This window comes from Ochotona princeps, chromosome 33 (genome assembly GCF_030435755.1).
Source record: "Ochotona princeps isolate mOchPri1 chromosome 33, mOchPri1.hap1, whole genome shotgun sequence".
In the NCBI taxonomy this organism is placed as follows: Eukaryota; Metazoa; Chordata; class Mammalia; order Lagomorpha; family Ochotonidae; genus Ochotona; species Ochotona princeps.
The window spans coordinates 1,749,782-1,769,352 of NC_080864.1; the positions used below are offsets into that span (position 1 = coordinate 1,749,782).

Consider the following 19,571-nt stretch of genomic DNA (forward strand, 5'->3'; position numbering starts at 1 on the left):
GCGGGGCCTCAGAGCCTGAACCACCACCTGTGCCTCCCAGAGCGTGCGCATGCACAGGGGGTTGGCCTGGGGGCCACGTCAAGACCACAGCCCCTTGCCCTGCTTTGCAGCCTGCCTGGGATGGCCTGGGGCACTGGTCCAGGGTCTAGGTCTCCTGTCCATAGGGCAGCAGCGACAGTGGGGATGGCCACATGTGGACGGACATCCAGGGGCACGGCCTGGGTCCTCTCCTGGGCTGCCACCTACTCAGGTTCTGGAAGCCCACTGGTATCCGAGTTCCCCCCACCTGGGAACCCCTGCCCATTGGGCTTTTCAGATCCAGGGCTTCAGGTGCCTGTGGTGTACGTGGAGAATTCCAGAAGCAGTGTAGAGGGGTTAGGCTGGGCGCAGCTGTGAGGATGCCCCGGCCCACCTGCTCGTCACCTGAGAGCTCCCAGTCAGCTTGGTCAGCCTGCTACCAGAGAGCTGGGGTGTGAACTGTTCACTTCACAAAGGCCCCAAAGTGCAGCAGCAATGGTGACAGACATTGGACTTGCTCAATGGTCCTTGCCAGCCCCCTCCCCATCCCCCTTTGACAGGAGGCTACTGACTGACCCCTCATCTCTCCCATTCACCCACAAAACCACACATTTGTTCATCCACCTACCAGTCCACCCACCCATCACCCACCTGCACGGGCACCCATCCTCACGTCCACCAACCACCCACCTGCACGGGCACCTGCCCTCACATCCACCCATCACCCACCTGCACGGGCACCTGTCCTCACGTCCACCAACCACCCACCTGCACGGACACCCATCTTCACGTCTACCCATCACCCAACTGCACGGGCACCCATCCTCATGTCCACCAACCACCCACCTGCACGGGCACCCATCCTCACGTCTACCCATCACCCAACTGCACGGGCACCCATCCTCACGTCCACCCATCACACACATGCACAGGCACCCGCCCTCACGTCCACCCATCGCCCACGTGCACGGGCACCCGTCCTCGCGTCCACCCAGGCATCCATGTGCCCCTCGACCTAAGCTGGACAACTGGCTCTCACTCTGCCGGCCAGCATCACGCCTCCCTGCACTCCTGCCGCCAGGCTGGCATCAGAGTATGCTAGTTCCAGCAGTGGCAGGGTCCCCTCCCCGCCCACCTGTCTGGCCCCAGGCACACCCCTTGCCCCCATCCGGCTCTGCGCTGCCCCTCACCCTCGCACGATGCCGCTCTCCAGGTAGTTGACTTGGATAAACTTCCCAAAGCGGCTGGAGTTGTTGTTGTGTGCAGTCTTGGCGTTCCCGAAAGCCTGCGGGGGTGGGGGGACACAAGGGCCGAGTTTTCAGAAGGGGACGATGGATTCCCTGGGGGCTTCCCCTGCAGCCCAGCTGCTGCCTCCGGCTGGACATGCTGAGATGGGGGGGAAAGGGCAGGGCGGAAAGAGTGCAGCTGGGGTGAGGCAGGCCACGCATGCTCCACCTCCGTGTCTCTCGGACATGAGTGTATGTGATGGGGTCCAGCTTCGTTAAAGACTTGTCTACTCAGAAGGCAGAGCGACACACACACACACACACACACACACACACACACTCGCAGTCTTCGTCCACCACTTCACTCCACAAACGGCAACAATGGGGAAAGCCAGGAGCCAGAAGCTTCTTCCGGGTCTCTCATGCAGGTGCAGGGTCCCAAGGCTTTAGGCCGTCCTCCACTGCTTTCCCAGGCCACAGGCAGGGAGCTGGATGGGAAGTGGAGCAGCCGGGACTCAAACTGGTGGCCATATGAGATCCTGGTACCACAGGTGGAGGAGCAGCCCGCTATGCCAAGGCTCTGTACCCCCTCTCCCCCAACCTGACAGCCCAGCTGGGGTAAGGGGGCATCCGGAGACAGCCTGGCGTCAGCACGGCACACCCACGAGTGCACTTCCTCACGTCTGTGCGGACTGGGAACGGGACTATAGGTTCTGCTCGTCTGGGGCCCAGGCAATCGGAATCCCAGACGTGGGTCGCCTTTCTTTAACGATGTGCACTTCCTGTGAACTTGTGCACGACCCCCGCACAGGCCTGGATCTCACGGAGTGTGCGCCGGAACGGGCCAAACCTCTCACCCTGCTGTGCAAACGCTCAGCCATGGAAGTAGCCGACACGTCTGGAAACATGGCAGCCCGTGAATGAACAAAGCTGCATCCAAGGAGCCGCCCCGCCCCAGCCCGCCCGGGGTCTCCCCGGCTCCGGCACGACCCCATCCACTACGCCAAGGCTGGCAGGCCTCCGGAGGGGCGGGGGCGGGGACCGTGACCTCACCCGTCTGCTATGCGCTCCCGGCACACTGAGACTTTTCAGACTTTGGCTAAAAATATCCTGCTGCTGCTATGATACATCCAGGGAGGAAATGCCGGCGCAGTGGCCAGGGCGCTCCTCTGGCCGGGAGGCTGGGGCTGGACACATGGTCCTGAGTGCTCGGGGCGGCTGGCTTGCTGGTGGGACCGCCTGGGCGAGGGAGACAGGATCTGCTCATGTGCCTAGGGCCCCAGGCAAGGGGCGGCGACGTGGGAGCCAAAAAAGCCTCTACTGCCATGGAAGCCTAACTTTTTCCCCATTCTAAAAAGGCATATTTCCAATACAAGCTGCATGCTTTGGGTGCGTACACACACACACTCTCTCTTTCTCTCTGAATCCAGCCGTCTGTCCCCCAGCTGGGAAACACATCCAGAGGAAATGAGCTCACCCTTTGGAGCAGCACCGTCTGCACGGGCAGGTCCTCCGTGGGGGAGCAGGGAGAAGGGGTGTGGGTGCAGGGTCTCTGCACAGCCTTGGGGCTGGGGGCCTGGGCCCAGGAACGCCCCCGTCCAAGAAGGCGCATCACAGAGTAGAGTATGTGTGCGCTTGGGGCAGGGGCGGTCTTCCTGCCAAGCATGCTTTGGCTGTGACTGGCTGAAGCCTGGGGCGTGTGATGGAAGGATGCCAGGCCTGCCCCATGAACACGGCGGGGAGTGCAAGGCGAGGATTTACACTGGGCTTCAAGTTGAATCCCCAGATCAATACATCTAAAAAAATCTTCTAAGGGCCCAGTACAATGGCTTGACTGGCTAATCCTCCTCCTTCAAGCACCAGGAGCCCATGTGCACACCGGTTTGTGTCCCAGCTGCCCCACTTCCCATCCAGTTCCCTGCCTGTAGCCCGGGAAAGCAGTGGAGGACGGCCCAAAGCCAGGGGACCCTGGACCAGTGTGGGAGACCCTGGAGAGCTCCTGGCTCCTGGTGTTGGATCGGCTCAGCTCTGGCCGTTGTGGCCACTTGGGGAGTGAATAAGTGGATAGCAGATCTATCTTTCTCTGTCTCTGCCTTTCAAATAAAAATATTAAAGTTTAGCAACACCACCAGATACCCTAGCATGATGACCGCATAATTCCACACTTCCCCCAGGGTATGGCTGAGGCACAGGCAGCGGAGCTGTAGCCTGGCCTCCTCATCCTCCCACAGGGGCCACTGTGCCCACCAGCCATGACTTCCCAGGTCCAGGGAACCATGGCTGCCTCCTCACCGTCCCTAAAGCCTTTACAAAATAATATGTATTGCTGAACATTTACTGTTTTACTTTAAAGGTAGAATTACAGAGAGAGAGAGACTGAGAGAGAGAGGCAGGGTGGGTGGGGGGTGACTTCTCTATCCACTGGCTACAGCAACAAGGATGAGGCCACAGAGCCATGAGCCTGAGAGAGGCTCATGGTCCCCCTCCTGGGTGCAGGGCCCACATCCCTGGGCCATCAGCTGCGGTTTTCCCAGGTGCCAAGCGCGGGCAGCTGCATTTGTAAGTGGAGCAAGCAGAACTTGACACCCTGCACCTGGACACTGGAGGTGGGCGGCTCGGCCACCATACCCAGGCTTGCCCCATAGCCTGTGTTGCTGAGACCACCCAGGACCCATGCATGCAGGTGTGGGCTGGACAGGTCTTCTAGGATCGCCCGAGCCTGCCTGGAGGCCTCAGAGGTGGAAGGGGACACATGTGGGGCCTGTGTGTGTGCAGAGGGGCACAGCTGCTATGTGCCCTCCCGCCCCATCACACTGGCCCTGATTCCTGTGGGGTGCGGTGTAAACAGAGAGCTCATTTCTTGGGCCCCCCGCTCTGAGCGCACCCTAGGTTTTCCACGATCAACTGCTTCTTCCTGGTCATTTCACCAGGTTTCAGCTGCAGCACTGTCCGGGGGAGGGGGCGGGGGTGCTGTGGGACAGTGGGGGAAGTGACCGGGTGCCGCGCCAGCTTTCCACGTGGGTTCCTTTTCAAGTCCCGGCTGTTCCACCTCTGATGCAACTCCCTGCTAAGGCAGCTGGGAGAACAGGAGACGGCCCAAGAGCTCGGGCCCCTGCCTCTGTGTGGGAGACAAAGCCGTTCCTGGCCCCAGCCCAGATTCGGATGGCCTGACCGCAGCACTTTGCGGAATGAACCGGCAGAGTCTGACTGAGCAGCCCTGACTATCACAGGACCGACAAGCCTATTGAAATATAGCATGGGGCCTGACTCAATAGCCTAGCGGCTAGAGTCCTTGCTTTGCATGCACTAGGATCCCACAGGGCCACTGGTTCAAGTCCTGGCTGCTTCACTTCCTATCCAGCTCCCTGCCTGTGGCCTGGGAAAGCAGTGGAGGATGGCCTAAAGCCTTGGGACCCTGCACCCGCGTGGGAGACCCAGGAGAGGCTCCTGATTAGCTCAGCTCCACCAGTGGTGGCCATCTGGGGAGTGAATCATCGGACAGAAGATCTTTCTGTCTCTCCTCTGTAAATCTGACTTTCCAATAAAAATAAATAAATCTTTAAAAAAAATTGTATTTATTGTGAGGCAGAGAGAGAGAGATGGAGACCTCAGCTGGCCCACTCCCCAGCCATGACGCCGACCAGGAGGGTCTGTAGTAGTGCCCAGGTACCTGGGCCGCCACCTGCTGCTTCCCGGTGTGTGTCAGCAGGAAGGCTGGAGCGGAGGCGGAGCGGAGGCAGAGTGGGGCTGCGAGCTGAGGCTCCTGGGTAGGGTACACAGGGCTCCCAAGCAGCAAGCTCACCGCCACTGCACCAACGCCTGCCTCCACACACGCACTTGGCTTTCAGATTTCAAAACCCGGGAAGCCCCAGGGAAGGGGCCCCTCCATCCCCGTATGGACAAGACTGCCCCCTAACAGGGGTTCTCCCAAGGAGGAATCCCCGCCTCACCACCTGCACAGTGATCAACTGGCCAGGCTGAGGAAATTCCACTGGGGTGGCCCTGTCACAACACATGGTCCTCAGAGTTCCAGAAAGTTCCAGTGACTTCCTTTAGGCTGATTGCCTTGGGGGGTGGAGGCCAAGACTGGGCAGAGGAGTGGCCAGCGTCTCAAGGAGAGGCCTTACTGTGATTTAAAAATGAATCTGAAAGGCAGAGAGATAGAGTGTTTCAGGGTCACTCCCTGAAAGCCCACAGTGGCTCGAGTCCAGAACTCCATCCGGGCCTCCCAGGTGGGCTACGGGGCCCAGGCCCGAGCCGTCCCCTGCTACCCTCCAGCGTGGGCGTGGAGCCTGGCCTCCAAGCCGGGCACTGGCTGTGGGATGAGGTGGTTCCACCTGCTACCCCCAGCGTGGGAGTGCAGCCTGGCCACCAAGCCGGACACTGGCTGTGGGATGCGAGCTCCTCCTGCTGCCCCCGCACCACCCGTGTTTCCCAGGGAGGGTGAGAAAGGCCACTGGGTGCAGATCTCTGTTTTTTTCTGACCCAACACAACCTTAGCCATGACCTGCCTGGGAACTGTGTGCTGACTTGCCATCCTGGGCACTCAGTGGGACCCTGCTTCTGCCATGCTGGGTAGCACTGCAGGGATGAGCAGGAGGCAACCCAGGAAGCACTGGACAGGGTCCCAGCCTGCGGCGCAGGGGTCGGGGGTCAAAGAGACCAGAACGCCCCCTCCCTGAGGCTGGGAGTAGAGTGTGTGTGTGAGAGAGAGAGAGAGAGAGACGGTGTCGGGGGGAGTGAGGAAGTGAGAGGCCCAGCTGAGGCCCTTGCAACAGCGCTGCCATGTGGGGCGGGGCGTAGGGACCCTGAGGTGGGGAGGAGGTCACGGGTGGGAAGTCACCAGGCCAGGCCAGACGGAAGTGAGGCAGCAGCAGTAACTGGGGGTCAGCTGTGTGTGTGTGTGCTGGCACGCCCCCTCCACTCCCCAGCCTGCACAGGGGACAGCCGCTGGCTCATGGCTCTGTGTGTGTATGTGTGTGTGTGCTGGGGCCCACTCGTATGTGTGTGCTGGCAGGCCCCCTCCACTCCCCAGCCTGCACAGGGGACAGCCGCTGGCTCATGGCTGTGTGTGTGTGTGTGTGTGTGCTGGGGCCCACTCGTGTGTGTGTGTGTGTGTGTGTGTGTGTGTGTGCTGGCAGGACCCCTCCACTCCCCAGCCTGCACAGGGGACAGCTGCTGGCTCAGGGCTGAGGGGCCTACGGATGTGGGGATAGGAGGCGGAGCAGTCACCCCCACCTCAGGGCTCCCTGACTCGGGGAGGGAGGAGGAAGTAGAGGCTCCCCAAAGCCCGCCTCATGGGGCTGTCTTCACTTCCTGTTGCCCATAGGGTTTGGGGCGCCAGATAGCAAGACTGTGCGCAGGGACTGTCATGTGTCGTCCATCGGATGTGGTTGGAAAAAGGGCGACACGGCCAGCACTCCTGGGTCAGGGACACCCTGGAACGGGGGCACACTCCCACCAGGACCCAGTGTCTCCCAGCAAACCCGCACAGTGGGTGGGGTGGGAAATCTTAACACCAAGCCCAACCCTGAGGTGGGAGCCCAACCTCCCACGGTGAAAGATGTCCTTGGGGCTCCTGCAATGGCCTAATTGGCTAACCCTCCACCTGCAGTGCCACAATCCCATATGGGCACCAGTTCGTGTCCCGACTATTCCACTATCCCATCCAGCTCCCTGCCTGTGGCCTGGAAAAGCAGCAGAGGACGGCCCAGAGCTTTGGGACCCGGCACCCGCATGAAGATCCGGAAGAGCTCCTGGCTCCTGGCTTCAGCCTCGTCTAGCCCTGAACGTCAGGCATCATCTGAGCGAGTGAGCCAGCGGATGGAATCTCTCTGCCTTGCTGCCTTTCAAATAAAAAATTAAAAATTGAAATAAATGAAGGGGAAACCTCCCACCCCCCAAGTATGACCCTCAACGTCAGGTCTCCTGGCCGAGGGTGATGCCAGTGGGCACGGCCCGCCCGGTGTCGGTGCGTGGAGCCTGACAGGGAATGGCCTGTGTGGTCCAGAGGGCCACGCAAAGAGCGGAAGAATTCACCCAAGTTCCCCTGGGGACACCCAGGTCTCAATGCCTCTCACTGGGGTTTTTTATTGTTTTAACTTTTAGAGTCAGGACATTGATTCATTCACTTTCGTACTCATAAAGTAATTTTTTTACTGTTTACTTTTTTATCTATGCTAAAGGTAGAGTAACCCACATACACACACAATGAAATCTCCCATCCTGCAAATGTCTGAAATAGGCAGGGCTGGGCCAGGTGGACGCGAGGGGCTGGCAGCCCCACGCAGGTGCAGGGGGCCTCCCAGGGTACGCACGTGCAGGGGGCCCGGGCTTAAACGGGGGCTGCCCTCCCGCTATGGGCTGCGGTGGCCCGAGCGGCCAGCGAGCCACGGCAGCCAGCACCTGCCCCTCCTTCCAGAACTCGGGCCGCTCGCTCTGGGAGCTGCTGTGGGATAGCTTCAAGAATGTCTCGAGGAAGCCTGCTGCCGCCCATCGGAGCGAGCCACCTCACATAGGGCTGCGGGTCGGCCTGGGCTGAGTTCGGGACTTCCTACACATTTTTTGCTTGCTTGCTTTGAGGTAAGAGTTACTTATTTTTCAAAGGCAGTTACGGAAAGAGAACTAGGGACTGGCTACATGAGCACTTATTCTGTCTGCCCCCGCTTTGCTAGGCACGGCAGCAGGAAGCGTGACCAGAGCAGAGCAGCAGGGACTCCAACTGGGGTCCACGCGGGCGGTGGCTTGACCTGCCGTGCCACAGTGCCGGGCCCGGGCCTGCATTCTAGCCACGTGACTGCATTTGCGCTGTGTGCAAGGACACTTCAACACAGAAAACTACATCAAAAATCATTTTGGCACTGGAAATTTGGCATGAATGACCCAAGGAGTCTTCAGGGTGAGCGAGCACTAGTGTCACACACAGGATCCAGAGCGCTGAGAGACACTGCAGTGTGAAGACCACTGCCCTGTGAGGACCACCACACTGCCTGAGGACTACCGCCCCGTGAGGACCACCGCCCCGTGAGGACCACCACACTGCCTGAGGACTACCGCCCCGTGAGGACTACCGCCCCGTGAGGACCACCACACTGCCTGAGGACTACCGCCCCGTGAGGACCACCACACTGCCTGAGGACTACCGCCCCATGAGGACCACCACACTGCCTGAGGACTACCGCCCCGTGAGGACCACCGCCCCGTGAAGACCACCACCCCGTGAGGACCACCGCCCCGTGAGGACCACCGCCCTGCTGCTTTCCACCCAAGGACCTATAGACCTGACCCTTTGACTTGGTTATTCATATTTTTAAAAAATTCAAATTATGAGGGCCCAGTGGCATGGCCTAGTGGCTAAAGCCCTCGCCTTGAACGCACCGGGATCCCATTTGGGCGCTGGTTCTAATCCCGGCTGCCCCACTTCCCATCCAGCTCCGTGCCTGTGGCCTGGGAAAGCAGTGGAGGACAGCCTAGAGCCTTGGGACCCTGCACCCGCGTGGGAGACCTGGAAGAAGCTCCTGGCTCCTGGCTTCAGGTCGGCTCAGCTCTGGCTGTTGTGGCCACTTGGGGAGTGAATCAGCGGACAGAAGATCTTCCTCTCTGTCTCTCCTCCCTATAAATCTGCCTTTCCATTAAACATAAATAAATCTTTTAAAAAAATTACGAAGACTGTGAGAGAGACGGGGTGAGCACCCAGTCGCAGTCCCTTCCTCTACTTCTCTCCTGACGCCAGCATGGGGTCCAGGGCAGGCGGGGAGCCCCATGAGGCCCACCTGCCGCCTGCCAGGATTGGCGTGAGCCAGGAGCTGGAGTGGGCTGAGGCGGCCAGGCTGCCTGCTGGGCTCAGGGAGTGTGCAGTGGGACACAGACACAAACAGCTCCCCTCCTCCCGCCAGCAACGCAATCCCATCCTGAGATCCCGGCCGGCCGGCCCGTCCCCTTTGCCCTGAGTAGGCCACGGACTGTGCACCCTCTAGGAAACTGGGTGAGGAACCAGCCAGGTGCAGGCTGCAGGTGCCTGCGGAGGACACCGTCCTGGGCCCCAGGGCAGGCTCGCCCAAGAGGCCGGCCAGTCTAACTTCTTAACCTAGAGCCTCAGGGAGGGCTCTGAGTGCTAGAACAGAGCAAGATGCTGCCAGGACGACACAGCTCTGGGAGACACGAGGCAGCGCAAGACCTCGCTAACCCCTTCCCTACACTTTCCTGCTTTCCATGGGAGGCAGACAGGCAGGGCATGCCCCAGTGCCCTCCCCCAGGCCCCAGACAGCAGGCAGGACCTCCATCACCCACCACCGCTGCCCCAGTGCCCTCCCCCAGGCCCCAGACAGCAGGCAGGACCTCCATCACCCACCACCGCTGCCCCAGTGCTCTCCCCCAGCCACCAGGCAGAGACTCCAGCACCCACCACCGCTACCTCCTGCGGTGTGCGTTGAGTGCAGCTGGCGTCAGGACCAGAACTCAGTGGGGTGGCCTGCCCTGAGGTGCCATGGTGAGGCAGCCGCCTGCAATGCCCGTGTCACATTTCAGAACACAGGTTTGAGTCTCAGCTATTCTGGTTTTAAGGCGCTTTCCTGCTAACATGCCTGGGATGGCAAAAGATGAGGCTGCAAGTGCTTGGGGTGCCCACCACCCACCTGGGAGGCCCGGATGGAGCTCCCGGCTGTGAGTTTGTTCCAGTCCTGGCTGCTGCATGTCTGGAGTGAACCAGAGGATGGACGCGACACAATGATGACACACACACACACGGCAGCGCCAGCATTCACACTCAGGATCTCCACGCGAGCTTTGGCCACAGGTCCATCCATCCCTTTCTTTTTCTGTAGGGACCGATGGTGGCAGGAACGCAGCTCAGGGCAGTCATGGCTGGACAAAGGCACCAACATTTGCTCATTCTTGCCACACGTGCTGGCGTCACCGGGGAGTTTCTGGCGCTGCGGTGGAGTGAGGCTGCACCCGCACGGTGACGGAGAGACGTGAGCGCTGAGAGCAGCTGCCCCCACAGGCCCACCCCACCCCACCTCATCCAGCAACCCTCCGGGCAGGGCCTCCTGGCAGCACTGGGCCACAGATCAGGGAGAGAAGTCACATGCGCGGAAAACCACACTTGAGGTCCATCTCCATGTTCTTCCTGGTGTCCCTTCCCCGCCCCAGCATCACGTGGTTGTCAGGGGGACCCCACGGAGACATGAACACCTCCAGGGGCTCCTTCGTGGCCCCGAGTGCCTGTGACAAGTGAGGGCCGTGTCCAGCTGAAGCCAGCAGCCGCGGGGAGACCCGGATGGGCGCCTGGGCAGCCTGGTTGCAGCCATCTGGGGATGCTGGCTCTGTAAGGGTGACTTCCAAATAAAGCCAATCTGGGTTTATCTGATCTCTCTCACTTTTCATCAATGAAGTTTTACTGGCAAACGGGACGCACACATTCTTCCAGGTGGTCTGGGGTTCTGGGACTGCCCATGGACACTCTGAGCCATGACGCTAGGATCCCTGAGTAGACACAGGGATCACATGGAACATGCACCTGTTCCGCCAACTGGCAGCGCCTTACACCAGGCCAGCGCCGCGTCCCTCCCACGCCACGACCAGGCCAGTGCCGCGTCCCTCCCACGCCATGACCAGGCCAGTGCCGCGTCCCTCCCACACCATGACCAGGCTGGTGCCACATCCCTCCCCACGCCACGACCAGGCCGGCGCCATGTCCCTCCCCATGGGGTCAGGAAGGAGCAAGACAAGGACACTAGGCACGGGTGCAGTTTTGGGGAGAAGTACTTTCCACCCGCAAGCGGTGGGTTCGGAATGCTCACCAAGGCTGCAGCTAGATCTGAGGGGGAGAAGGGGTGCCTGCCCACTAGGGGGCACCCATGCCATCCCCAGCCCCCCACCCGGGGGTGAGTCTGTGCTGATTTGTCGTGGAGCAGTGTCCCCAGGGACAACTGGGGCTGCCAAGGGGTCCTGGTCAGCAGGCACGCGCAGGGGTCACCGCTGGGCTGGTGGGCCTAGCTTCCAGGCGGCAGAGCCTTGTGGGCTCTGGGGTCAGGTCTGGCTGAGTCACGCACAAGGTGTGGGGTTGGGCTGCCAGCTGCCCCGCCCTGCACAATCTCTAGGAAATGAATCAGCTGGCAGGCGCAGCAAGGGACTGATGGTGGCCCAGGAGAACGGACAGTGTGGTGTTCAAACCCGGCCCGGACGGCAAGGGATCGGACCCTCCTGCACCTCCCACCAGCTCCTTCCCCAAGTCCAAAGCAGACCTCTCACACTGCCTAAAATACACCTCAGAATTTCAACTTTTGCTCCTGAAATGTCACTTCCTTCCTGGCCTGAAATAGCCACAGATCTGGAGCACGGGAGCTGTCGTGGGTAGCAGACGTGGAGGCCCTGGCAGAGCCTTCTGGAACGTTCTGTGTTCCGTGTCTGTTCGGGGGACTGGTCCCAGGACCACACACTGTACACATGCCACAGGGCAGTGTGTGTGGGAAGACATGCAGGCACAGGACGCCTGATGTGAAAGTTGCTTAGAGAGGCCACGGCCCAGCCACGGCCCTGGGCACCCGGGACGGCGGCCTTCCATGCCCACCCACAGTGGGCTGAATCCATGGATGTAGCATCCCTTTATTTGCAAGGTAGCAAGTAGATACACTTAAACTGCATTTTTGGTACAGGAAGGAGAGAGAGCCACAGACAGATGCACAGCTAGCGCTCCGTCTTCTAGGTATTAGTTCATTCCAGACGCCTGTAATACCAGCAGTAGGTCAGGAGCTCCAGCCACGCCTCCCACATCGGGGGCATGGATCTCCCACGTCGGGGGCCGCCCCTGGGGCTTCCCTGGGTGCACACGTGCAAGGAGCTGGGATCAGGAACAGAGGGAGGATTCAAAGCTGGTTCCCAAGAGAGGACACTTTACCCCATCCCTGACCCTCCACAGCCATCTTCACTGCTGTGCCCCTAGAACATTCTAAGAAACCCAGACTGGGGCCCAGCACGGTGGCCTAGTGGCTAAAGTCCTCGCCTTGAACATGCCAGGATCCCATATGGGCACCGGTTCTAATCCTGGCAGCCCCACTTCCCATCCAGCTCCGTGCCTGTGGCCTGGGAAAGCAGTGGAGGACGGCCCAAAGCCTTGGGACCTTGCACCTGTGTGGGAGACCTGGAGGAAGTTCCTGGCTCCTGCTGCGTCGGTCCCCACAACGCAGCACCAGCCGTTGTGGCCACTTGGGGAGTGAATCATTGGACGGAAGATCTTCCTCTCTGCCTCTCCTCCTCTCAGTATATCTGATTTTGCAATAAAAATAAAATACATCTTAAAAACAAAAAGAAACCCAGACTAAGTTTCCAGGGACCCCCAGACCCAGCCAGTGGAAGAGCTCTACCGCCCTTCCCCTCTCCTTTTGCTTTCAAATAAACATTTAAAAATACATCAAAAGGAGTATGTTTCTCAAGTAAAAGTTGCACATTGGTGCCCCACGGCAGGCGCTGCCCCGAGCCTGGACCTGCAGCTCTGAGCGGCCACTGTGTCCTGCGGTGGGCTGGCCAGCAACCTGTCCTCGGGCTACCCCTGCCCCCACTATTCCTGGTTTTGGCTTCTGTGGTCTCAGTTACCTGTGGTTAACCACAGGTTGAAAACATTCAATGGAAAATTCCAGAAATAAACAACTCGTGAGTTCTAGAGCACAGACATGCAGGATGCCCGGGGTGCCATGCCGCAAGCACAGAGCGAGGGGAGCCATGTTGCAGTGTGCAAATTCTACAGTGAGGGGTGCCCCAAGACGGGCGCTGCCCTGGGGAGCCAGCAGCCCGCATGGACGCGGGGTTCTGGTGTTGGGGCACAGGGAGGCGTGTATATGTCTGAAGCAGTGAGCGGGCCCGGTGACGGCAGCACAGCTGTGACAGCGGGCGGGCGCATCAGCTGACGGTCTGCTCTGCCCCACGCTGCCTTCCTGTTTTCTGCTCAGAACTGCACACTGAGGCTGCAACCCAGGCCCGCGGAGGGGGATGGGGTGCCGACGACACCCAAACCTCAAAACAAGTGGACTTCTTCTTTCGGGGAGCTGAGAAAAAGTCCCGAACGCCCCCAGGCTGCGCCAGCCATGGGACTTCCGGGGCTGGGGGCTGGGGCAAAGGGGAGGGGTGAGGCGGCTGGGGGCGGGGTGGACTCAGACCCTGGCCTGCCCACAGAAGGCACCTGTGACCCCCTGAATGTCGGTCCTAACCCCTGGCACCTCTGGCCTCCTCAGCAGCCATAGGCCCTGCAGGTGTGACACTAGGGTAAGGTGAGTAGGCCGTGGCAGTGCCTGACGCCAGCATCCCATACACAGGCCAGTTCGAGTCCTGCCTGTTGCACTTCCAATCCTGCTCCCCCACCATCCTCCGAGAAAAGCAGCAGAAACCGGCCCGAGGGCTTGGCCCCTGCTCCCCACATGGGAGACCTGGATGGAGCTCTTGGCTCCTGGCTTTGGCCCGGCTGTTGCGGCCACTTGGGGAATGAACCAGTGGATGGAAGACCTCTGTCTCCCTTCCTCTTCGCAACTCTGCCTTCCAAAGAAACAAAGAACTCAGTCTTTGAAAGAACGGGACAAGGCAGCGAGGGGGCTCAGACACCGAGGGAGAGCGGGCCACAGCATCAGCAGCGAGCCGGCCACCAGCCGAGTGCAGCCCAGGACAGCAGAGCCTGAGCGAAGGGTTGGGGCAGGAGACGCTCTCCTACGGTGGGAAGTACATTAGCAACCACGGCCACGGCCACGACACACCTCTACTTAGCTGGCTGGAACTAGGTTTGGAAGTAGTGTGGGTCCTGCCGGATAGGCAGTCTGGGCGAACTCAGGGGTGTGGCTTGTGACAGTCCCGGGGTCCATTGCTGCGGAGGGGGCCGGCAGAGGCACTGCAGGCACTGGGAGCACCCCACACCCTGGTGTGTTGGGGGGGAGGCAGCCCAGCGGTGTGACCCGCCCCCTGCTATGGGGTGTGTGTCTGGACTGACTCCTCCCTGCTCCAGCAATCACACCCCCGGCCTAGCCTTCTGACCCTGGGGGCTGTGACCTCACCCTGGAGCGGGTGTCTCTGCAGGCATGGGGAGAGTGGTGAACGGCCTGTCCCCCACCAAGGAGGACCCATGGCGACACTGCAGCCATAGGTGGGGGCCATGCGGCCAGCAGCCAAGGACCTGGACCCCCGCGAGCTGGGAGGCCAGCAAGCCCAGCACAGCCTGCCTGTCGCCTGCCTGTCCCCTCCGCCCTGCAGTGCTGCCCAGGGCCTCAGCGCCGGCGCACAATGACACCAGCTCTTCGCTCTCCCTTCTCTCACACACGAGGCTCGGTGCCAGTGCTGCACCCGCCCCACACCATGCGTGGCCACCAGGAAGCACATGGCAGGTGTGTGCACAATGGGCTGGTCCTCCCCACTCTGCCACCCCGCTTGCAGCTGCTTCACGACCCCCAGCGAGGGCCCAGCGCTCTGGGGAGAACCAAACCCCAGGGCTGTGCATTTCCTTGGGCATCCATACCCAGGGACCAAGCTTGAGTACTGGGCACAGGAAGAGAGTAACAAGAATAAAACAGGGCAAATGCAGCATAGCATACTGGAACACAAGTTAGACAAGCCTGCTCGCTCTCCCTGCCCACAAGAAACACGCCTTCAGGTCACACAGACACGCGGAGCCTTAAGGAGGCCCGTACGACGAGGCTACGCCCGGCGAGACGCAGCTCTGACCTTCCACGAGCAGACTGATCTAGTGTCGCAGTGAACGGATCGGCGCTTGCCAGGGGCTGGGGCGGCAGAGGACGGGGCGTCCAGGACACCAGCAGCCCTCCGTGCGCCTCTGTAACCGGCACTCCGGGGCCTTTCATGTTTGCCCAAACCCACAGAACGCACAAGGCAAGAATGAACAGCCCGGAAGGTTCATGGTGGGCTCTGGTGGGTAACAATATACCACAGCAGCTGAGGCCCACGGGAGCTGCAGCGAGGTCTCCACGGGGCTCCCACAGACGGCCGAGGCCCACGGGCAGCCACGAGGCCTCCACGGTGCTCCCTGGAGATGGCCGAGGCCCACGGGTAGCCACGAGGTCTCCACGGGGTTCCCTTAGAGGGACACCCATTATGGGAGCGGAGGACACAAAACAGGCACAGATTTCAAATCATTTCTGACACCAAAATAATAGTTCACTTTTCCACAAACTTACTAATTTAAAAAAAAGAAAGCTTGGATGGACAGAGACAGACAGACAGACAGACACACACACACACACACACACACACACAGCTCTTCCATTGGCCGGCCCGATCTGCAGATGGTCTGCTCAGCCCAGGGCTGGGCTGGGCTGTAGTGGAAGGCCCCTGCAGGTCCCCTAACGGGGCTGGAGGGTGCTGAGCCAAGGCGGCTGCCCCCTCCCAGAGCCTGCACTGGCAGGAAGCCCAAGCAGAAAGCCACGGAGCTGGGAAATCCAACCCAATGTGGGCGTCCTCAGCGGTGTTAAAGCATCCAGTCCGATACATGCCCTCCTGGAGCTTTGCAGAGTCCCCCAGTGTGCCCTGAGAATGCGAGTTGCAGGGAAGTACTGCGGGGGCTCGGCCGGGCACCTGCTAACCCTGTGCCATCTGCCCAGGCTCAGCAGACACAGGACGTCCAGAGCTGGGACATGCAGACAAAGTGTGGGGGTCCTGCTCCCTGCCCTTGCCCCTCCTTTGGCAAGGCCTCCCTGGGCCCCACTCCTGGGTCTCGGAGTGCCCAGTAGGCCTTCCCCTCTGGGACTTGGAAGATGGCTGGTAGTTACTGCCAGTGGTGGTGGGTTAATCACACCATTTTACCACCATCCCCTCCCCAATCCTGTGCCCTGACACCCACGGGCTCTACCCAGGGCCAACCAATTCCTAGGAACAGCAGCCTAGAGCTTGCCCGGGCAAACCAGCAAGAGCCAGGCTCACTCACCTGCAAGCTGCCTGCTCTATGAGGGGCTGAGCCCCCTCTGTGCTCCCAAGGCCGTCCCCAGCCAGCACTTTCTCTACGAAGGGCAAGACCCTTTTGTGCTGCCTGGGCCCCAGCCAGCGCCTGCTCCCTGAGGGGCCAAGCCCCTGCTGTGCTGCTGGGGGGGCAGCCGACGCCTGCTCCCTGAGGGGCCAAGCCCCTGCTGTGCTGCTGGAGGGGCAGCCGACGCCTGCTCCATGAGGGGCCAAGCCCCTGCTGTGCTGCTGGGGGGGGGCAGCCTACGCCTGCTCCCTGAGGGGCCAGGCCCCTGCTGTGGTCCCCCAGGGGCCAAGCCCCCCCTGTGCTCCCCAAGCCCGAGCCGGGGGCACCTGCTCCAGTGAGTCACAACAGTGCATCCCACAGCCACCTGGCGCCTGGTGCTTTCTTTCCTGGGAAAAACCACAATAAAGTCTCCCGTCCCACGTCCCTTCTGCTGCCTCTTCCCAGCCGCGTGGGCAGCGTTCTTTCCAGGGAACTATGAATGACAAACCCTTACTCCTGGGGATGCACTCTGGCCCTGCCCCCAGGATCCAGCACCCCACCCCCAGGCCCGCCCGCCCCACCGCCCGCTCCTCCTCCCCTCGCCCAGTCCCCTCCTGCTCACCTCCAGCACCGGCCCGGCTCCCAGGATCGTGCGCTCCACCCCGCTGGCATGGCCCTTCTGGCTGAGCGCCGTGAGGCAGTGGATCAGGAAGTTGGTGCTCTGCGTCTTGCCGGAGCCGCTCTCGCCCGAGATGACGATGCACTGGTTGACGCGCTTGCGCAGCATGGCGTAGTAGGCCACGTCGGCCAGCGCGAACACGTGCGGCTCGAGCTTGCCCAGCTGCTGGTTCTCGTACATCTTGACGTACTTGGGGTTGTAGATGGGCAGGAACTTGAAGGGGTTGATGGCCACCAGGATGCTGCCGGCGTACGTGTAGATCTTCTGCTGCAGGAAGCGCCGCTTGAGGTTCTGCAGCAGGTGCGCCTCGGTGAGCTCGGGCAGGTTGCACAGGTCGTCCACGTCGGCCTCCGGCCGCGGCAGCAGGCCCCGCTCCACCAGGCGCCGCGCGGCCGCCGCCTGCGCCGCCAGCTGCCCGTGCACGTCCTTGAGGCTGCCGTCGGCGTCACGCTCCTGCAGCAGGAAGTAGTAGCCGGCCGCCGGCGGGTGCTCATCCCGCGCCCGGCGCGGCCACAGCAGCACGCGGTGCACGGGCGAGTCGCTGGCGTCCAGCGCCCACTCCTCGCCGCCCGACTCCTTCACCTCCACCAGCGCGTAGCGCTTGCTGGCGTCCAGGCGCAGGCTGGCGACCGCCTCGCGGATCACGTCGGCCGCCGTGCTGTCCTTGGAGGCCGTCACGCGGCACGAGGCCTGGCTCCCGGGGGCGGACAGCCGAGGGAAGATGTGCAGCTGGTAGGCCGCCTGCTGCCCGCGGCCCGCGCTGCCCGCCTCGCGCACACTCATCCTGCCGGCCGCCCGGCCTCAGCATGCCTGCCCAGCTGGGCGCGCACCTCCTGCAGCTGCAAGGGAAGGGAGAGTCAGACACGGGGAGCAGAGGGCGCCCTCCCCTAGCCGTGAAGACCCCGGCCACCTCCTGAGTTGGTCCCACAAAGGTCACGCCATCTCCGGCCCAGCTCTGCCCACCTGGGCCAGGCGAGCCTTATGTCACCCGCCGGTGGACCACATCTGGGGTGCCTCAGGGTCCCAGGCACCCAGCCCGAGAGGAGGACTGAGGTTGGGGAGGCCCCTGCTGGGGGGTCCTTCAGAGGTGGTGATGTCATCACGCTGCTCCTGGGTAGGCCCCACCCCTGCTGCTCTGACCAGCAGGCCCTGGATGGGGGCGCACAGCCTTGAACTGCCACCCCCCAGAGCTGTTCTCTGGATGAAATACATGGCGCCTGTGATGACCTTGTTAAAACCACAGGAAGGAGCAGCACTCAACTCCGATCCACCGGGGACAGCGTGGGACCCCCAAGCAGGGACTCATCTGACTGGACAGCCCCATGGTCCTCCCCTGAGGCCCGCTGAGGGAGCCCAGAGCGGCCCAGGTCGTGGAGCACACTAATGCCACAGGGGCCCGGGAAGGTATGCCACCCAGAGGGGCTGGCAGATGCCACTGGGGGGCCGTCGGGAAGCTGGCAGGACGAGGCATGAGAGGGAGGAAGAGAGGCCACCAGTTCGCACCACCAGGCCTGTCAGGGCTGCAGGTGGCACAGGCAAATGCCCTGAGCTGAGAACTCCGGGACCAAGTCACCCACACGTGGGCAGGGGCCCCCGCACTCGGGCCACCCTCCTCCACTGCTGCCTTCGCAAGTGCGGCAGCAGGGAGCTGGACGGGAAGCAGGCCCTCCCTCTGCTACAAGAGGCCTGCAACAAGGGTGAGCATTTAACCCACGAATGCACCGTGGGGGGGGCGGGCATTGACACGGCTCCCAGCCTGCGACATGGGTGAGCGTTTAATCCACGGAGCCACCGGGCCGGCCCTCAGTGCAGCTCCTGTCCAGCCAGGCCCCCCACGCCTCAACCCACACCTCGGGTGCTGCGGGTTCAGTCCTGGTGTGGAACTGCAGCTGTCCCGTGGCTGGGGGCGGGGCACCTCTCCCACCCACAGTGCAGCCCCCCACCACACCAATGCTGCGAGGCCCTGGCCAGAAGCCAGCTCCTGGGCTCTCTTCTCTTCTGCCATAGCAACACCAAACGGCCTAAGACAGGGATCCACTATGCCAGCCCCAAGACACTTCTAGAAACCAAGTATGTTTTCTTAAACACAAAACAAACTAACAAAAACATCAAAAGCTTACTCTAGGGGCTTTCCTGCCTGAGGGGTGCTGGTTCGAGTCCCGGCTGCTCCACTTCCCATCCAGCTCCCTGCCTGTGGCCTGGGAAAGCAGTGGAGAACGGCCCAAAGCCTTGGGACCCTGCACCCACGTGGGAGACCTGGAAGAAGCTCCTGGCTCCTGGCTTCAGATCGGCTCAGCTCCAGCTGTTGGAAGATCTCTTTCTCCTCTTTGTAAATTTGCCTTTCCAATAAAAATGAAAAATAAGTAACTCTTAAAAAACCACCTGATCCAACACTGTGTGCGTGCTGAGCATATGCGCACGTGCAGTGCTGGATGCCAGGGTCCGTGTTCTCCTGAGACGGTGCACGGACTCCGGGAGGACCCACAGGGCCCAAATGTGCATCTAGCCATGACACCCTCTGCCTTTGCCCAAGTGGGATCTGCGGAGACAGCAGGGTTCTGGGGGTACCCCCGCTGCGGGCGCTCCAGGCTGAGTCACGTGGCCATAGCATTTCCGCTACCTCTGGGCACTTTCGTTCCCCAATTCCTCGTTCCTGTTCCTGCCCCTGCTGCCCCGGCACACATGGGAGTGTTTCGTCATGCCCCAGCTGTGTGGG

General features: G+C 61.4%; 1 protein-coding gene and 1 non-coding gene across 2 annotated transcripts in view; both read right to left on the bottom strand.

Annotated features, from left to right (window-relative positions):
• Window positions 1-19,571, bottom strand: part of MYO9B (myosin IXB) — a 60,720-nt gene that overhangs the window by 28,880 nt on the left and 12,269 nt on the right. Inside the window, exons 2-3 of the mRNA XM_058658177.1 lie at window positions 16,799-17,694; window positions 1,209-1,303 (exon numbers count right to left, since the gene is read on the bottom strand). Coding sequence (XP_058514160.1) covers window positions 1,209-1,303; window positions 16,799-17,638 — 935 coding nt within the window. The 5' untranslated portion in view covers window positions 17,639-17,694. The remainder of the gene's footprint in view (window positions 1-1,208; window positions 1,304-16,798; window positions 17,695-19,571) is intronic.
• On the bottom strand, window positions 3,995-4,131 carry LOC118760678 (small nucleolar RNA SNORA11). The gene has a single exon (XR_004996917.2). It is a non-coding gene; the product is annotated as a small nucleolar RNA SNORA11 (small nucleolar RNA).